Source organism: Syzygium oleosum, unplaced genomic scaffold, assembly GCF_021117445.2.
Source record: "Syzygium oleosum isolate NSW1041296 unplaced genomic scaffold, Sole_v2.1 Sole_v2.03, whole genome shotgun sequence".
NCBI lineage: Eukaryota > Viridiplantae > Streptophyta > Magnoliopsida > Myrtales > Myrtaceae > Syzygium > Syzygium oleosum.
Window position 1 is genome coordinate 8,783,685 of NW_026607487.1, and position 15,525 is coordinate 8,799,209.

Below are 15,525 nucleotides of genomic sequence, written 5' to 3' on the forward strand. Positions count from 1 at the left end.
TTCCTTTATTGTGAAATTTTCCCAGAAAACTAATTACGGAAAATTTTTTCACTCAAACAAACAAATACACCCTAAAATTCGGAGTCTTTTAGGGCATAGACCATCGATGTTATTGAGAAGATGTGTATGATTTTGATCGTTTTTGAATATATCAAGTGTTTCGAACCAATAAAATTCACAACATGAGTTTTTTTTTTTTTTTATAATCGAGGTGTCCGCGCGGCCGGCGAGCTAGGGCTCAAACCGGCGGTGATGCCCTACTAGTCTTTGAGGGGGCTAGCGCAGCATCCCACCGCCACGACCTCCCACTTAAATCACCGATGGGCGAGTTTTGAACCCAGGACCTCTCGTGAAAGGAACTGAGCGCAAACCAACGCGGCCATCGATGGGTGGGTCACAACATGAGTTTTGTAATCCACAAAATAAATAAAAATTATTTTTCTAATAGCATGTTGGTTAAATATTGTGTGAAGTGCACAAATATTGTATGATTAAGGCTTTGTTCGTTTTGAGGAAAACGTGACGTTTCTAAACTATTTTTCAGGAAAATGATAATATTTTCTAGTGTTCGGCTGAAACTGAAAAATGAACTGGAAATATTTTCCATCATTCGGTATGAAATATCTAATTTTTTTTCCTTTTTGCACTCCTTTTAATAATTTTTTTATTTTATGTTTAAAAAAATCAAAAATTATTTTTTTTAAATTCTGAATTTTAAATAATTTTTTATAATTCTTTTCTTTTCTTTTTTTTCTCTTTTTTTTTTTCATTTCTTTCTTCTCGATGGCCGGCGATCGGCCATAGATGAAGCTTAGGTGAGATCTCACCTCGCCTCGAGTGAGGCCTTGCCAGATCCGGCGAGCTCGCTAGACCACAACTCGCGAGGCAACAGCGAGGCCTCAAGCCTTGCTGCCCTTTGGCGAGCTCGAGCCTTGCCGGCCTGAGGCTCGAGCTTGCTTGCGCCGAGAAGAAGAAAAAGGAAAGAAAAATAGAAATTTAATAAAAATAAAAAAGAAATAGTTAAAGAATAGAAAGTGAAAGAAGGAGAAAGGAAAATCGCAAGGTGTTTTCTCCAATAAAGGAAATGTGTTTTTCAGCATGAGCGTGCCAGATATCAATGACAATGACTAATGAAGTGCCCACACCACAGTTGGTCGTTGAAGCCATTTGCTTGTACTCCAAGTTTCGACCTCCACGTTCAACAAGACCATATAATCCTCGAGCTCGATCCCCTCCTCATAGCTACGGCTCGCCATGGATTCTTCGTCCCTCTCCAGGCTCTCCGTCCTTCAGAGACACTTGCAGCCTCCTGCGTCGCTCCTTTACAACCAGGTTGCGCCGAGCCGTTTCTATGTAGCTTCCTCCATAGAATCTGAAGTAGGAGTAGGAGTTGATGCTACTTTTTTTTTTTTTTTCGGGTCTTCTAACTCCGTTCGGTTCCGCTGTAGGGCAATCACCGCGCCGGCGACAGGTCGATCAGAGTTTCTCCGGAGGTGTCCGAAGCTCTGTCGGCCGGCAGACCCGTGGTCGCGCTCGAGTCCACCGTGATTTCTCACGGCACGTCTCGCTGATGCACTTTGTCATTCGGTCGAACTGCTTTCCAGTTGCTTTTTCGTTTGATTGATCCGCGGGCCTGTGTTTTCTTTGTGTCCAGGGATGCCTTATCCTAAGAACTTTGAAGTGGCCGCGCAAATGCAAGCCGTCGTCAGGGAGAACGGAGGCGTTCCTGCTGTGATCGCTATCATAGACGGAGTCCCCCGAATAGGTTCTTACATATCACCGATGAGTTAATATAAAGAAAAAAAATCAGGAACGTGCTTTTGTGTGTTATTAGGCAAATTTGTAAGTGCTCTTTCTGGGTTTCTCTCGGTGATGATGGGCTCACCTGAGGGACTTTCTTCGAGATTTTTACTACGTAACTCAAGCAGTAGTGATTTCGTCGGCAATGAACTTGATGTTAAATTGCCAATTCGTTTCCAGAGTTTACGAGAGCTGTCTAAAGTAGCCAGGATACACCAGTAGCCTGAGCATCCAGATCGTACTATCTGGCTGCAAATGTCTACTTCCCTTGGCCAGAGAAAGTTTTATCTGCATAATTTAACTTCCTAGAAAGATCAGACAACGGAATGCAGAATCATTCTAGCGCCCCTTGAGCAGTGAGGGTTAGAACTGGTGCAAAGGAGGTCTTAATATCTGCTTCTGTTTGGTTAGTTTCTTTTGCATTGTTGAAATGACGCGGATGGACGTGTGCATCTCCCATACAACGTGGAATAGAGACATCAATGCACCCTATTATTTCTGGTATTCTTTAGCCACCCTGCCCAATATGGGCTTTCAACCAACATGTTCATGACTAGTGAACCTAGTTTTGGGGGAAAGTAAAGCACCTAAGTTTTCACTTCAGAGAGCAAAAAGGGTTAATGTTCATTTAACTTTTGGGGAATATGTATCTTTGGCTCTATTGAAGTATGAAGCAGAGCTAGGGAGACACTATAGCACTTTATTTGTGTGAATTAATCACAACATTAAGATGTTTTCCAATTATGTCCGTGGAAAAAGGATCTGCCTGTTCCTTCTCTTCCAAGTAACAAGCAATTGTAGGCTGGAGCGTGATATTCATTGCAACTTCTATCTTAACTTTCCAGAGATGGAACTAGCACTTTTTCCCCTTATCTACCATGTTTTTATAACTGTTACTGCAGAAAGAACGTGTTGTTTTCAACTTTTAGTAAATTGAAGCCTATCACAGGTGTTGTTTTCCCTTATCTACCGTGTTTTTATAACTGATACTGCAGAAAGAGCGTGTTGTTTTCAACTTTTAGTAAATTGAAGCCAATCACAGGTGTGGCTCCTTATAATTTTATGTTGACGCAAGAGCCAGACTAAGTCTGATAGATACTTGTTTGAGCAGGTCTAAGCATGGAAGAACTAGAGAAGTTTGCTAAGCTTGGAACAGGGCCTTCAAAGACAGCTCGGAGAGACATTGCCCATGTGGTAACACGCCATATTATCTGATTTTCACTGCGTCTAGTTGCTGAAAAAATTTTACACGCGAAAGTTCCAATAATTTCTGGTTAAAAGCTGCATGACTTGCCGTTTCTTTTAGACATGCTTCTATCTGTCTATAGTTAAAAGTCAGGTATATCATCAGTTAAATATTACTTCCAAGGTCTCTGTTTGCTCATGTGAGGCAACTTTGGAGCGTCCGCTTATATTTTTATTGGCATTCTATTAGAGTGATGAATTGTCTCTAGTTGCTAAGTAAGTCTTTACATGAGATCTCTGCTATAGAGCCACACTTCATTTCGGCAATCATACTTGTACTACCCCCTCGCTTCATTTTGGCATTTTTACTTGTACGCCCCTCCACCCCCCGCGCCCCCCCTCTCTGTGCTGACTCCTTGGCTTCGTTACTTAAGTTGTGCAGTCATAAAGTGAACAATGAATTTTTTTATTTGCAATGCATATTTCTTTCAGCCATTTATTATTTATCTTTAGTTTTACATATTAATTTGTGCTAGGTGGCCTCTGGGGGAAATGGTGCAACTACTATTTCGGCGACCATGTTTTTTGCTCATAAGGTGACTGCCACTAGTTCTCAACCTGATTCCCATTCATTTTGCTTGCCACTTTTGCTAGATGTATCATGAAAGCTTTAAGAAATGTCCTCAATCACTTAGTATCTATCTTGAAGGTTGGGATTTCTGTCTTTGCTACTGGAGGAATAGGTGGAGTGCATCGTCGTGGCGAGCATAGTAAGTACATTGTCCAGAAATCAATGTAGTAACAATATCACGATAGCTCTCTATATCCCTTTCTGAAGTGCCCCAGCTGCAGTTTTTTGTCCCTGCTTGACTGTACCATGATGTGCTTGGTTAGTTTAAACCCTTCATGCCTATGGTTTGAGTGGAAATTTGTCCTGCCTATGGTCTAGATGTGGATGGAAGCCACGTTAGCTATTTGCCTGTTGTAAGAGTTTCTATGACAAGCGACACCATTGGCTGTGCTACATAACTAGTTAGGGCAATTATCCCTTTTTTTCTTGAGAAGAAAATGTCTGGGAATTTAGTGGAGTGATGAAACTTAAGACTTTCTCGTGAATGCTAATACCAACTATGCTTCGTCGCCCGCTTTGTTGCAGCAATGGACATATCCTCAGATCTTACAGAGCTTGGGAGGACTTCTGTAGCAGTTGTCGCTGCTGGTGCAAAATCAATTTTGGATATCCCCAGGACACTTGAGTATTTGGTAACAGTTTTTGTTATTCTCAAACTTCTATTATTTATACCAAAGTCAGCCAGGTTAGTTGTCTAGTTCTAGTTACTCATTTTCTGGAATAACAGGAGACCCTTGGAGTTTGTGTTGCTGCATATGGTACCAATGAATTTCCAGCCTTTTTTACCCGAACCAGTGGTTGCAAGGTATCGATCATCAATCAAAGTGAAGTTACACAATATATGCTAGCGTGCATAAACTCAAGCATTTCATCAGTCATGCTTTTTATAGAAATGGAGTATTTGTCAACAGATAAAATAATCCACCTTATCTAGTTGGGTGTTGAATTGTTTTGTTCCCCCTTCTTAGTGACATATTAGCATTTTAGTGTGGTTACACTAAATTCTCTCTCAACTCACTTGTGACTTCAAAGTCAAATGTCAGATATGGTGACTGTTGTTTGTTGTTACTCAGAGAAACTATCTTTCGATAAAAAATGTTGCAAACCTTTAAGATTAAAGAAGCAGAGATTTTCCCCTTAGATTTGTAATGATGCTTGGAACGTGATTGGTCGTGAGTTTATGACAATGAATCATGCCAGTGAAGAAGACTGTTTGAGATGGCGTCAAATAATACCTGTGAAAAACAAGCCCAGTTTGCACTTTATGGCTAACTGCTGCTTCTGATGATCCCTTAATAATATGCAGGTTCCCTGTCGTGTAGATTCACCTGAAGATTGTGCTCGGTTAATAGGCAAGTAGCTCGTTATGAATTTACATGAGCACTTTCAGGATTGGGAGCAATTTTGTATCTTTCTGACCGATTATATTGATCTCAGATGCAAATAGGAAACTTAAACTTGGAAGCGGAACTCTAATAGCAGTTCCAATACAGAATGAACATGCAGTTTTGGGGAGTTCAATTGAGGATGCAATCCAGAAGGCCATTAAAGAAGCTAGGTAAACTTCTACCTTGTATCAGTGTCCCTTTTTCCTACAGTTGTCTGAAATACTAACAATTCAGCTAGCTGGAAAACCAATTAATGGGCCTCTCCGCTGCGACTGATGTTCTTGTGTTTTTTTTTTCTCAGGGATAAAAATTTTACTGGAAGTGCAGAAACTCCTTATGTGCTCACTAGAGTGATTGAGCTGACAGGAGGAGCATCGCTTGCTTCAAGTATCCTTTTTCTTGGTGATCAGTTGCAAGATTATTCTCAACTACTTCTTTTCTTCCTCATCTTTCTTTCACCATGTTAGGATTTTTTCTCTCCGAGAAATGCTATGTATACTAAAAAAAAAAGGTTGGAAAGTTGGTACAATGAATAATGTTGCAAATTGTCATTAAGTGTTGAATATGACCCCCTTGCTTAAATGACCATTTGCAATTTATCACCTCGCTTAATATAACAAGTTTGTAAATCAATATTAATATACCCAGCATTGCCTTTTTCTGTCATGCATCTGCCTGTGAACTTCTTGATTCATATTTCCGGCTTACTTCGACCGTAAGACAAAAAAATGCTTGAGGCATACCTCGGCTTCTATTCCAACTCAATACGTACTTTAACCTGTAATGCCTGTATGACACTGCTTGTCATGATTTTCTTGACCATACCAGACATCGCACTGTTGATGAACAATGCTTTTGTTGGCACTAAGATCGCTGTGGCCCTTGCACATCTTGGACAGGAGTGAGGGAATCTCAGCTCTCTTGCGTTCCGTGAGCACAGGTACTGCTAATGTTCCAAATGGCAGCACTGTTTATCTTTGTTACACATACTGTTGGAGAATCTGCTTTGTCATGTGAATCTTAAGTCCCAAGTTCCATAATCTCGATTTTTCGCATGGACATCACCAGCAGCAATGCAGTCTGGTTTTCAAATTGATCTTTTCGGGTTGCCAATTTAAGATTTCCGTTCATATGATTCAGGATTCGAAGAACACGAACTTGTTGCATTTGACCTATTCATGCTTGCGAGTCAGATGTTCAAACTGCATGACCATTAGTTGGAGGCCATAGCAGGTAGATAGCTAGAGAGATAGAAAGAGACAAAGAGGCAGCGCCCTCGTTGCAGTCTCTGATTGGCTCTACCCACCCAAACACACTTCCCCGGCACAAATCTTGATCCACCAAACATAGACATTTATGACACGATTCTCCGATTGGCGGCATTTCTTGGGAGTTGCAAGAGTTGCCACCCAAGTCGCTGCAAGCTGCAAAGGGCGGTAATAAATCGTACCATCCACTCTTGGCCCGTAGCCCAACCCGCTTGTCTCTTTATCTTAATGCGCTGAGATAATCCCAATTGTAAGGTCGCGAACTCAAACGAACCCTTCGAGAAAGGGACGGACGGTGGTGGGCCTGCTTCTCTTTCGTCCAGAGCTTTCTTACCATCTCCTCCCTCCACACTTGCCCGCACTAGGAAACAAAAAACAGATGAGTGCGTTTCGTTTTGTCTTTGTATGGACATGTTTGCATTCATCTGGCGTTTGGGAATATTGTCAAAAAGTCTTTCTTCCCCCCACCGGGCCAGCCTTTTCACACATGACAACCAATGAAGAAAGGCAGGTAGAGAGAGAGAGAGAGAGAGACAAACCAAACCCATGTTTCGAAACTAACGTCGATGGAAATTTGATAAAAGTGATGGAGTTTCTATACCTGCCCAGAGTCAGCAGGAGGAAAAATGAGTAATTTGACACAACAATTGACATTAGGCAGTTGAAAGTATGATTAGGATGGCTAGATGGGTCAGTCTTAAATCGAACCGAAAAGAAAGGTGAGAAAGTTGGAATAGGACATCAGCCGGGTACGCTTAAGGTGCTACGCACATGCTAATCATGATATCGTTGTGGAAAAATTACACGATTGTCTTTCGGCGCGAGGAGATTAACGGTTTAAGATCCCTTTCTCAGACAATGGTTTTTTAACAAATTACGTGAGTCCTATGATGTCACGAGAATGTAATGACATTCATAAATTTCAGTATAATAATCTTTCACCATCTCTGAGAGAGAGAGAGAGAGAGAGAGAGAGAGCTTCTGAGGGAAATTCCATATTCCGCCACAGAAGAGAGGAGGGAGGACAGAGCCAAAACCAGTAGCGACAAACGAATAGGCCGGTAGCGCTCGGGGAAAATTCCATAATTCCACGCACAGAAGAGGGGAGGGACAAAAGCCGAAGCCAGTAGCGACAAACGAACAGGCCCAACACGCACTCGTACGACAACAACGTGACCCCGAAGCTGTGTTGCGTTAGACCAGCATAAAAGAAAGGCAAAACCGAAACAAAGACGACTCCTTTTTGAACACGAGACCACCACCACCACCACCCCTCGCCTGAGCTTCTCCCATCGAACCCCCACCAGATATCTCCTCTCTCTATCTCTCGCTCTGCGAGCTCGGTCGGTCGAGTCGTACTTTTTCCCCTGCTAAACAGAGCTCGGGCTTCGGTAATCGCGAATCTCTCTCCCCCAGGTCGCTTCGCTCGTGGTTTCAAGTTCGTTCAGTTCAGCTCCTCCTCTTCGCGGGCTGCAGCTCCTGGTGAGGATTTCGTTTGCCCACTTTCTTTTCTGGGTGTCCGCCCTCTTGCTTGATCGGCACGGATTCGGTGGTTGTTGTTCTTCGCTCTCCCCGCGTCTCGCCACTTCGGCGTCGGTTCTTGTTCGGTCCGCTGGATTCCGTCGGTCCGGTTTTCCTTTCTCCTCTTGTTTGTACTGGTGGGAATCGCCTAATCTAGTCGTGGCTTCTCCGATTCGTTTGACCCTGTTCTTCGCCCATTCTCGTCGCCCGTTGCGGTACATTGACTTTTGATGGGTCTGGATGGAGTTTGCCCGTCTCGTTTCTGCTGATTTTCTTGAATTCCTTCTCTCTTCCTCTCTCTGTCGTCTTCTGAGATGAAGGGTTGATGTCTGCCCTGCTCTGAAGTAGATTGCTGCTTAGAAATTTTCTGTGGACTGTCCCTGAGTCGCCTCCTTTAGGACAATCGTCGCCTGCGTCGGTTATCGGAGGCTTTTCGAGTCTTTGATCGGTAACGCCGATGTTTCAAGACGACGGGTCTTCCTCGGTAACGTCATCCTCTCCTCTCCAGTTCTGTTCCCTGATGTCGCTTTCGCCGGGTTTTGGGTCACCGCACTCGTTGCTGAAGGAACTGAAATCCGAAGAGCGGGGCTTGTACTTGATACATTTGTTGCTTGCTTGTGCGAATCACGTCGCCAGCGGGAACCTCGAGAGTGCCAATATAGCCCTCGAGCAAATCTCTCAGCTTGCGTCTCCCGATGGGGATACTATGCAACGGATCTCGGCGTACTTCACAGAGGCGCTCGCTGACCGGATACTCAAGTCGTGGCCTGGCCTTCATAAGGCCCTCAATTCTACTAAAATATCATTGCTGCCTGAAGAGCTTCTCGTCAGGAAGCTGTTCTTCGAGCTGTTTCCTTTCTTGAAGTCGGCATTTGTGCTCACCAATCAAGCTATAATGGAAGCTATGGAGTCGGAGAAGATGGTTCATATTATTGACCTCAATGCAGCTGAACCCGCACAGTGGATTGCGCTTCTTCAATCTTTGAATGCACGGCCTGAAGGACCGCCCCATCTCAGGATCACCGGGATTCATCAGCACAAAGAGGTCTTAGATCTTATGGCCCGCAGTTTGGCTGAAGAAGCAGAAAGATTGGATATTCCATTTCAGTTTAATCCAATCGTTAGCAAATTAGAGAATCTTGAGATTGAAAAATTGCGTGTGAAGACTGGCGAGGCTCTGGCAATCAGCTCAGTGCTTCAGTTGCATTCCCTATTGGCCTTTGACGATGAAAATCACCGGAGAAGATCGCCTCTTCCATTCATGAATATGAATGGACCTAACTCACACAGAGTCTTACTGATGAGCCAAAACACGCTGGGTGAACTGCTTGAGAAAGACTTGGCAAATGGGAGTAGCCCAAGTACCGATTCAGCTGCATCATCGCCGCTTTCTCTAAATGCTTCGGTCAAGATGGATAATTTTCTCAATGCTTTGTGGGGATTATCCCCAAAGGTTATGGTAGTGACAGAGCAAGACTCGAACCATAATGGGTCGACTCTGTTGGAGCGACTTGTGGAAGCTTTGCACTCTTACGCAGCATTATTCGATTGTTTGGAGTCTACGGTGTCGAGGACATCCGTAGAGAGATTGAAGGTGGAGAAAATGCTGTTTGGGGAAGAAATCAAGAATATTATATCGTGCGAGGGAGCTGAAAGGAAGGAACGACACGAGAAGCTTGACAAGTGGATCCAGAAGCTTGACTTGGCTGGGTTCGGGAATGTGCCGTTGAGCTATTATGGGAGGTTGCAGGCGAAGAGGTTGATGCAGGGATACAATTGTGACGCGTATAAGATCAGAGAAGAAAACGGATGCATAGCGATGTGCTGGCAAGATCGGCCTCTTTTCTCTGTGTCGGCTTGGAAGTGTAGAAAGTAAGATATTAACTTGGCCACACTGTAAACAGAAAACTCCCTTCTTTTTATTTGGGATTAAAGGATCTTTTCCATGTATGCTGCCTTTTTCTGAGAATGATTTGCAGACTCCTCTTTCTTACTCTTCGTCTGTCAAACTTTTGTTCCCTTTTCATACAGCCAGACTCCAATCGATCATTTTTGCTCTGTATAAAGTGAATACCTGAAAAGTCAAATAATTATATATCAAATATCCTGTTTCCTTGTTTTCTACCATTAGAAATGTAGTGTTCATTTTGGTTGTGATAGGGTGTACGACTTGAAATTGCTTTTATTTCCATTTCTTGGGGGTATGATTTTTCGTAATTGCCATAGTAATTTGGCATTGCTTCATTGGCTCACGAGTGTGTCTAATCATTTATAGAATCTGTATCTCCTGAAGAAGGAACTAGTTGTTTTCAATCTGGATGATGGAATAGTGCACTCTTCAGCAAATAAACAGTCGGTTTTTATACTCATTCGAAATGGAAACGTCAGTGTCAAGTTTGTAAATGTGCATCCAGAATCCAGATCGATCTGACTATGGTGATTGTTTTATCTCTCGAGTTGCAGTTGTCGATGGTTTACGCATGCCAGAGGGTTTTGAGCCTGAATGATGATGATAAAGAAAGAAGTGTTGGGTTAAAATTGATCCTTATCATGACTGCTTAATGGAATTAGCATTGTTCTTCTGGTTTTAGTTAGTTTATCTGTTTTCGATAAGCTATTCAGAATTCTTGAAGCACACCATTAGTCCATTGATCCCGATTGTGTTTGCTTTCATTCTATGAAAGAATAACCATCCATGTTAAATGACCTGAGCCTACACTTAGAGAATGGCCCAAAGGATTTCAAGTATGCTCACGAAATTTCGAAGTCATTGCACACTGTTCATGCGATGCTCATAGCGAGATCAGAACTTTGGTCTTTTTGGTCTTTCTCAAAGTTTGAAGTATGACATTTGACATTAAGGTATTAGTCGAGTCTGTGACAACCGGGTCTCTGTATGAGCTATGAGATTTGAGATTAATGGTACTTGTGATTAACAGGCTTTCAATCGCAGTGAACCCCAATGATGTTTCTTTCTTTCCAGAAAATAGAAACAAAATTCCGAGATGAATCCCCAAAGCAATGGGCTTTGCATGGATCTTATGAAGCTTACACCGACTTGGTTTCGTCCCGTAGACTTTTCGACGGACGTCGGCACATGATTTTATGTCTCTTGACCCATTTCATCTTAACAGTAAGCTAATACTACATGTCACGCAACAAAGAGAGAAAGATTTGAACTTGCAGCAGTGCAATGCGTGAGATTGCAGAATGATTCGAACATAAGTGAAAGACAGATTCAGGAACCGGGACAGATCAATCTTTCTTTCTTCTTTATCTATAGCCAGGATGGAACCAAGTGATGCAGATGATTGCTAGAGCTTTTGTTGGTGGTACACAAAATCCAGAGTGCGTATCTTTGGTTAAATTACAGGAACTTGGAACTAAATCTACCATTGCTGTAGTGGTTTTAATGATTGAAGACCCGAAATCCAAAAACCTCGTGCCCTCCTTTTCATTATATTTATGTATCATATACTTTTGAAATTTGATTATCCAAACATCTCTCCACATTCCAACCCTATTTTAGGAATCGCACCTACTATCATGTAAAGTTTAATTTTGCATGACCATTGTGCATTGAAGTCCTATTTCTCGCTTAAGCAAATGTCGATTCTTCATGTAATTGCGGAAGAGTATTCTGAAAGCTGGTTTTGATATTGACGGAACACAAACAACAAACATATCATAACTCAGGCAAGATTCATGTTAAATCTAACCTCTAAGGACTCAAAAGTAGGAGATGTCAACTGCAGAAATAGACTAGTAGTACTTCTGAGAAACTTGGGCACATACAACTTGGAATGAATTAAAGAGCACAAAGGCAACGTAGCTCTGCCTTTCTTCTTCTTGTTCTTCTCCCTAATTGTGGCCGTGGCCGGTTACTTGGAATTACCAAAATGATTGGTTAGGAATATATCGAAGGAAAATGTAATGTTCAGGGACATTTCGGGCCTCCTCTCTTTGTCTTCCAGTTGTTATAGCAAGGGCAAGTTTGCTTATTCCCATAGGTTCCAGCAGGAACACACAAGCATTTGGCACAGCATTTTTGGCAGAAGAACAAGCACGGCTTCTTGTACGATGTCGCCGAGCATCTAGACTTGCATCTCGGACCGCAATCTGCAAAAGAATTACACAAAAACACACGCTTAAGTCCCGGTCATGGCCAGTAACAAAAATTTACGGAAGCAGGATCTGTGCAAGACTTTCACGAGAAAGCCCTGCCACGGAGCTGAACAATGAGAAATGGAACTGGAAAATGTGAAAGAAAAAGAAAAAATTGACCAACCTTGTGGCTTAAGACTGCCTTGAGTGGTACCAGACTGCAAATATATACCGAGACATTCGAAATTGGTTAGATTCTATTTGATCTTCATGAACCTAGCAGAAACACAAGACGGTGATTACATGGTAAGATAGAGTCACTCACCATCTGATGGCTGCCTCGGCTTGCTTGTACGTCAAACTCTGGAGCAAAGTCCTTGAAGCCAAAGACCTGCAAAAGGGTAGTAAGACACAATCGCTAAAATTTGGGAATTTTTCTTATTTAATTCAGTTCATGGGAGTGTTCAATGTTGGTTCACAAATCCAAAGCAAACAAAGTCGAAAATTTGCGCAGTTTCGGTCACCTCATTTTCTTGTGCTAGAACAAGCAGGAGTGCAATGCTCAGGAGGAGGATGCTTTGAGCTTTAGCCATTGCTTTAGGTTAGAGATTGTACAGAGAGAAAGTAGAAGCAGAAGACGGAGAAGGATGATGATACATTAGAGAAAGGGAACGAGGGTATTTATAGGCATGCTTGGCTGGTACTGTTGGTGTTGCTGTCTCCACTTTATTGAGAATTTACAGTTGCTCCCAACAGCATTGTTTACAGTCATCTGTCTGCAACTGCTAACAAAAATCCTCCCTCTTGGCACATGACATTAATTTATTCGCCTAAGTGCATGAGTCAGCTGAATTGTTCCTTAATCACATTTCTGCCCTAGGAAGCTCCTTGAGGTTTAGTTTATTCCAAGAAAGATGATCACAAGAATGTATAGAAAAAAGAAGAATGAGGAGAAGAAGAAGAGGAGCAGCAGCAGCAAGAAAACAAGAGTTTGAGATGCTTATATTTGTCACGTTCCTCTCATTAAGCTAGGAGATTTAATGAAATTGCTGTAACTTGGACAAGAAACATATCTAACTGGTCTTCACTGTCAATTTAAGTCACTGACTATGACAATCCGCTTGATAAAATTTTTTTTCTGAAAACCTTAAGCGCACTCTATTTATCTTTTTGGCTAAGTAAACCTCAAAGATGCCACGCTTAAACTGGGGCAACATCATCAGGCTATACATTCCAATCTCAGTGGCCCATCTTGCAAAACGCACATCGTGTAATCCGCCAAAGCGCACTCTCCCTCTCGAGCTTTCGAACTTATGACATCCCCGCACTTTTTTGTACGGAAAAAGCCATGATGCGTAGACTAGTCTTGCCTCAAAGAACCAATTTAAGTTCTCATTTGCACCCCACGCGCCTTAACGTGTTATCTTCACGCGATATTCAATTTGAAAACCTCGTGTTACACAATCTCGATAGGTACTCTGTTATACCGCGGAAAGCAACATTATACATCGCATCCTAGACATTAGTGAAACCGTCGAGGACAAAGCTGTTCATTGAATCATCTCATCCATGTGCATCTACCGACAGTTGGGATGTGCATGGCCCATTCCGCATGTTCCAGTCACATGCCCGTCTTCTTCTAAGGCCCTACACTTCACATGCCTCAGCAGACAAGGAGTAATTGCTAGCTGAAAATGTGGGCACAAAGTTCACGGGAGCCACACCACTCGCTTTTGGTAACTTTACCCCTTTTTCCGGATGTTAATGCTGTTGCTCCTTGTTGGTGAATAAAGTGGCTCCCGCTTGCTCGTGCCCCCTACTTGTTCCCCTTCCTGTTATCTTCTTGTTTCACAAGGAGAAAGTTTGAAGTTTCCGGGAGTATGTGTTGCCCACTTACTCCGTACCTAGTGAAGCACGAGCCTCCGTCCTGCAATTTGATCCCAATCTCGGCTTGTTGATCTATTTTGGGCACAAAGTTGCAACAGAGGCACGAGGCAGGGAAGGCTTAGCGGTTGAGGATGAGTGTCCCGGGGTGTGAAGTTTGAATGACAAATTGCAATGTGGATAAGCTCGTTGTGCTTGTTCTTGAAGAGGGCGTTGTCATGTGGATGGTGGCTTTTCTAATTGGGGTTGTTAAAATCTTAAAAAAAAAAAAAACAACTTAGTGCGATAGACTTAATCATGAGTCCGGCGGCCTACCGGCCTGCCCGCTAAACTACAAGGCTTGAACGAGAAAATAGGCTCGCCTGGACGGGTCTAGCCATTTTTTTGGGACCCGGTCGACTTTAGGGCCGGGCCTAGGTAGCGGCTTTCGAGCCAAGGCCCGGCCCATGATATATATAATTGATGATTATATATTAAGTAGAAAGTGACATCATAGTTGAAGTGATGAGGATACTGACTATGTTGATGATAGTGCCATTGATGGTGGTGTGTTTTAGGTACTACATTAGCTTCTCTATCCAATGTGATGTAATTTTATATTTTCAAGGCTAAAGCTTTTCTTTTCTATCTGTGAGTTGGACTATTTCTCTATGTATTGTGGAATGTGGAGTGTCGCTGTAGGTTTGTGACTTTATGTCGTTAACTTTTTGAAGTTGGTTCATGTGGTTGTGAGTGCAAACCTGTGCAGTTGGTTAATGATGTGAACCTGTCAAGTTGGTTTTCTGTAGTGAGGTTGGTTTATGTTACATTCAACTTGTCCAACACGAAATGTATAGCTCTAATTTTGTTAATTTTATTGATTAATAATTGTCGAAAATCGGGTTGGAAAGAAAAAAAATGAGTCCAATTAGTCGTCCGGGCTGGCTAGGCCCGGGCATTTCTTGCCGTCCATTAGGCGGGCCTGGCCAAAAATTTTAGGCTCGTCATGCTGGATTTCGACAGGGCAATCTCCGTTAGCCTCTAGGCTGAGCCTAGCCTGAGCTCGCTCAATGATTAGGTCTGTGGATAGATAAAAAAAAGATTTTTCTAAAATCATAACGTCGTGCCATTTCTCATTAACATATGAATCTACGATATATATAACCCGAATTTGGTGAAACCAAGGAGCGCCTCAATATACCGTTATGTACTTATATCCCATCATCAATAATGCATTATGTGGTCCATGAGTACTTCCAAAGTCGGCAAAAGCGCATCATATCTCATAATGATAATTGACCACTATCTCGATAACTTCGCTTGTTACAATATAGTGGGTTGAATATTGGATAAATCCATGACCCGTACTTGGTGCATTTGTTTCGCGATCATTTTGGAAAATATTTTCTCAAAACGATCATTTATATTGATTACAAAAATAAATAAATAAATAAATAATATTTTTATTATTCATGAAAATGTCCAAACATAAATTGTTTGTCAATAATGAAAATATTTTTTATCAATAAATTATTTTAAATGATATAAACGATTAATTTAGGAATTTTTTTTCAAATTATTCACTTCCCTCAAAACAAACGGAGCTTAAATTATGAGAAAAGGTATTGAAATTATCCGACATCACCAACTGCAAATCTATTGGAAGCTACCTTATATAACCAATAAGATTATTAAACGAGGGTGAAAACTTTATAATCATATGAATAAACTACTAGCTATATACAGAGAAAAATATTTAGTTGTC

General features: G+C 42.1%; 3 protein-coding genes across 3 annotated transcripts; 2 read left to right on the forward strand and 1 right to left on the reverse strand.

The window, feature by feature from the left end:
* Window positions 1–1,168: 1,168 nt before the first annotated feature.
* LOC115679188 (pseudouridine-5'-phosphate glycosidase-like) lies at window positions 1,169–6,100 on the forward strand. Its single transcript, XM_030602779.2, has 12 exons — window positions 1,169–1,332; window positions 1,449–1,557; window positions 1,655–1,765; window positions 2,912–2,994; window positions 3,522–3,581; window positions 3,695–3,755; window positions 4,142–4,248; window positions 4,344–4,421; window positions 4,923–4,968; window positions 5,054–5,174; window positions 5,306–5,391; window positions 5,833–6,100. Exons 1-12 carry the CDS (start codon window positions 1,255–1,257, stop codon window positions 5,907–5,909), a joined length of 1,017 nt encoding a protein of 338 aa, XP_030458639.1. The 5' UTR covers window positions 1,169–1,254; the 3' UTR covers window positions 5,910–6,100.
* Window positions 6,101–7,753: 1,653 nt separating this feature from the next.
* On the forward strand, window positions 7,754–9,895 carry LOC115679185 (scarecrow-like protein 3). The gene has a single exon (XM_030602771.2). It carries the CDS (start codon window positions 8,251–8,253, stop codon window positions 9,667–9,669), a length of 1,419 nt encoding a protein of 472 aa, XP_030458631.1. The 5' UTR covers window positions 7,754–8,250; the 3' UTR covers window positions 9,670–9,895.
* A 1,534-nt stretch (window positions 9,896–11,429) lies between these two features.
* Window positions 11,430–12,804, reverse strand: LOC115679189 (protein GAST1-like). The gene is made up of 4 exons (XM_030602780.2): window positions 12,422–12,804; window positions 12,223–12,288; window positions 12,082–12,115; window positions 11,430–11,912 (listed from the first exon to the last, which is right to left on the reverse strand). Exons 1-4 carry the CDS (start codon window positions 12,488–12,490, stop codon window positions 11,731–11,733), a joined length of 351 nt encoding a protein of 116 aa, XP_030458640.1. The 5' UTR covers window positions 12,491–12,804; the 3' UTR covers window positions 11,430–11,730.
* Between the last annotated feature and the right edge of the window lie 2,721 nt (window positions 12,805–15,525).

What these genes read in the sequence shown, in the direction of transcription:
- LOC115679188 (XM_030602779.2), top strand. Translation starts at nt 1,255, where the DNA reads ATGGATTCTTCGTCCCTCTCCAGGCTCTCCGTCCTTCAGAGACACTTG. An exon ending in AGATTGTGCTCGGTTAATAG is followed by an intron (nt 4,969 to 5,053) that starts GCAAGTAGCTCG and finishes TATTGATCTCAG; the next exon opens with ATGCAAATAGGAAACTTAAA. An exon ending in AGGAGCATCGCTTGCTTCAA is followed by an intron (nt 5,392 to 5,832) that starts GTATCCTTTTTC and finishes TGACCATACCAG; the next exon opens with ACATCGCACTGTTGATGAAC.
- LOC115679185 (XM_030602771.2), top strand. Translation starts at nt 8,251, where the DNA reads ATGTTTCAAGACGACGGGTCTTCCTCGGTAACGTCATCCTCTCCTCTC.
- LOC115679189 (XM_030602780.2), bottom strand. Translation starts at nt 12,490, where the DNA reads ATGGCTAAAGCTCAAAGCATCCTCCTCCTGAGCATTGCACTCCTGCTT. An exon ending in GCCGAGGCAGCCATCAGATG is followed by an intron (nt 12,116 to 12,222) that starts GTGAGTGACTCT and finishes ATATATTTGCAG; the next exon opens with TCTGGTACCACTCAAGGCAG. An exon ending in AGGCAGTCTTAAGCCACAAG is followed by an intron (nt 11,913 to 12,081) that starts GTTGGTCAATTT and finishes ATTCTTTTGCAG; the next exon opens with ATTGCGGTCCGAGATGCAAG.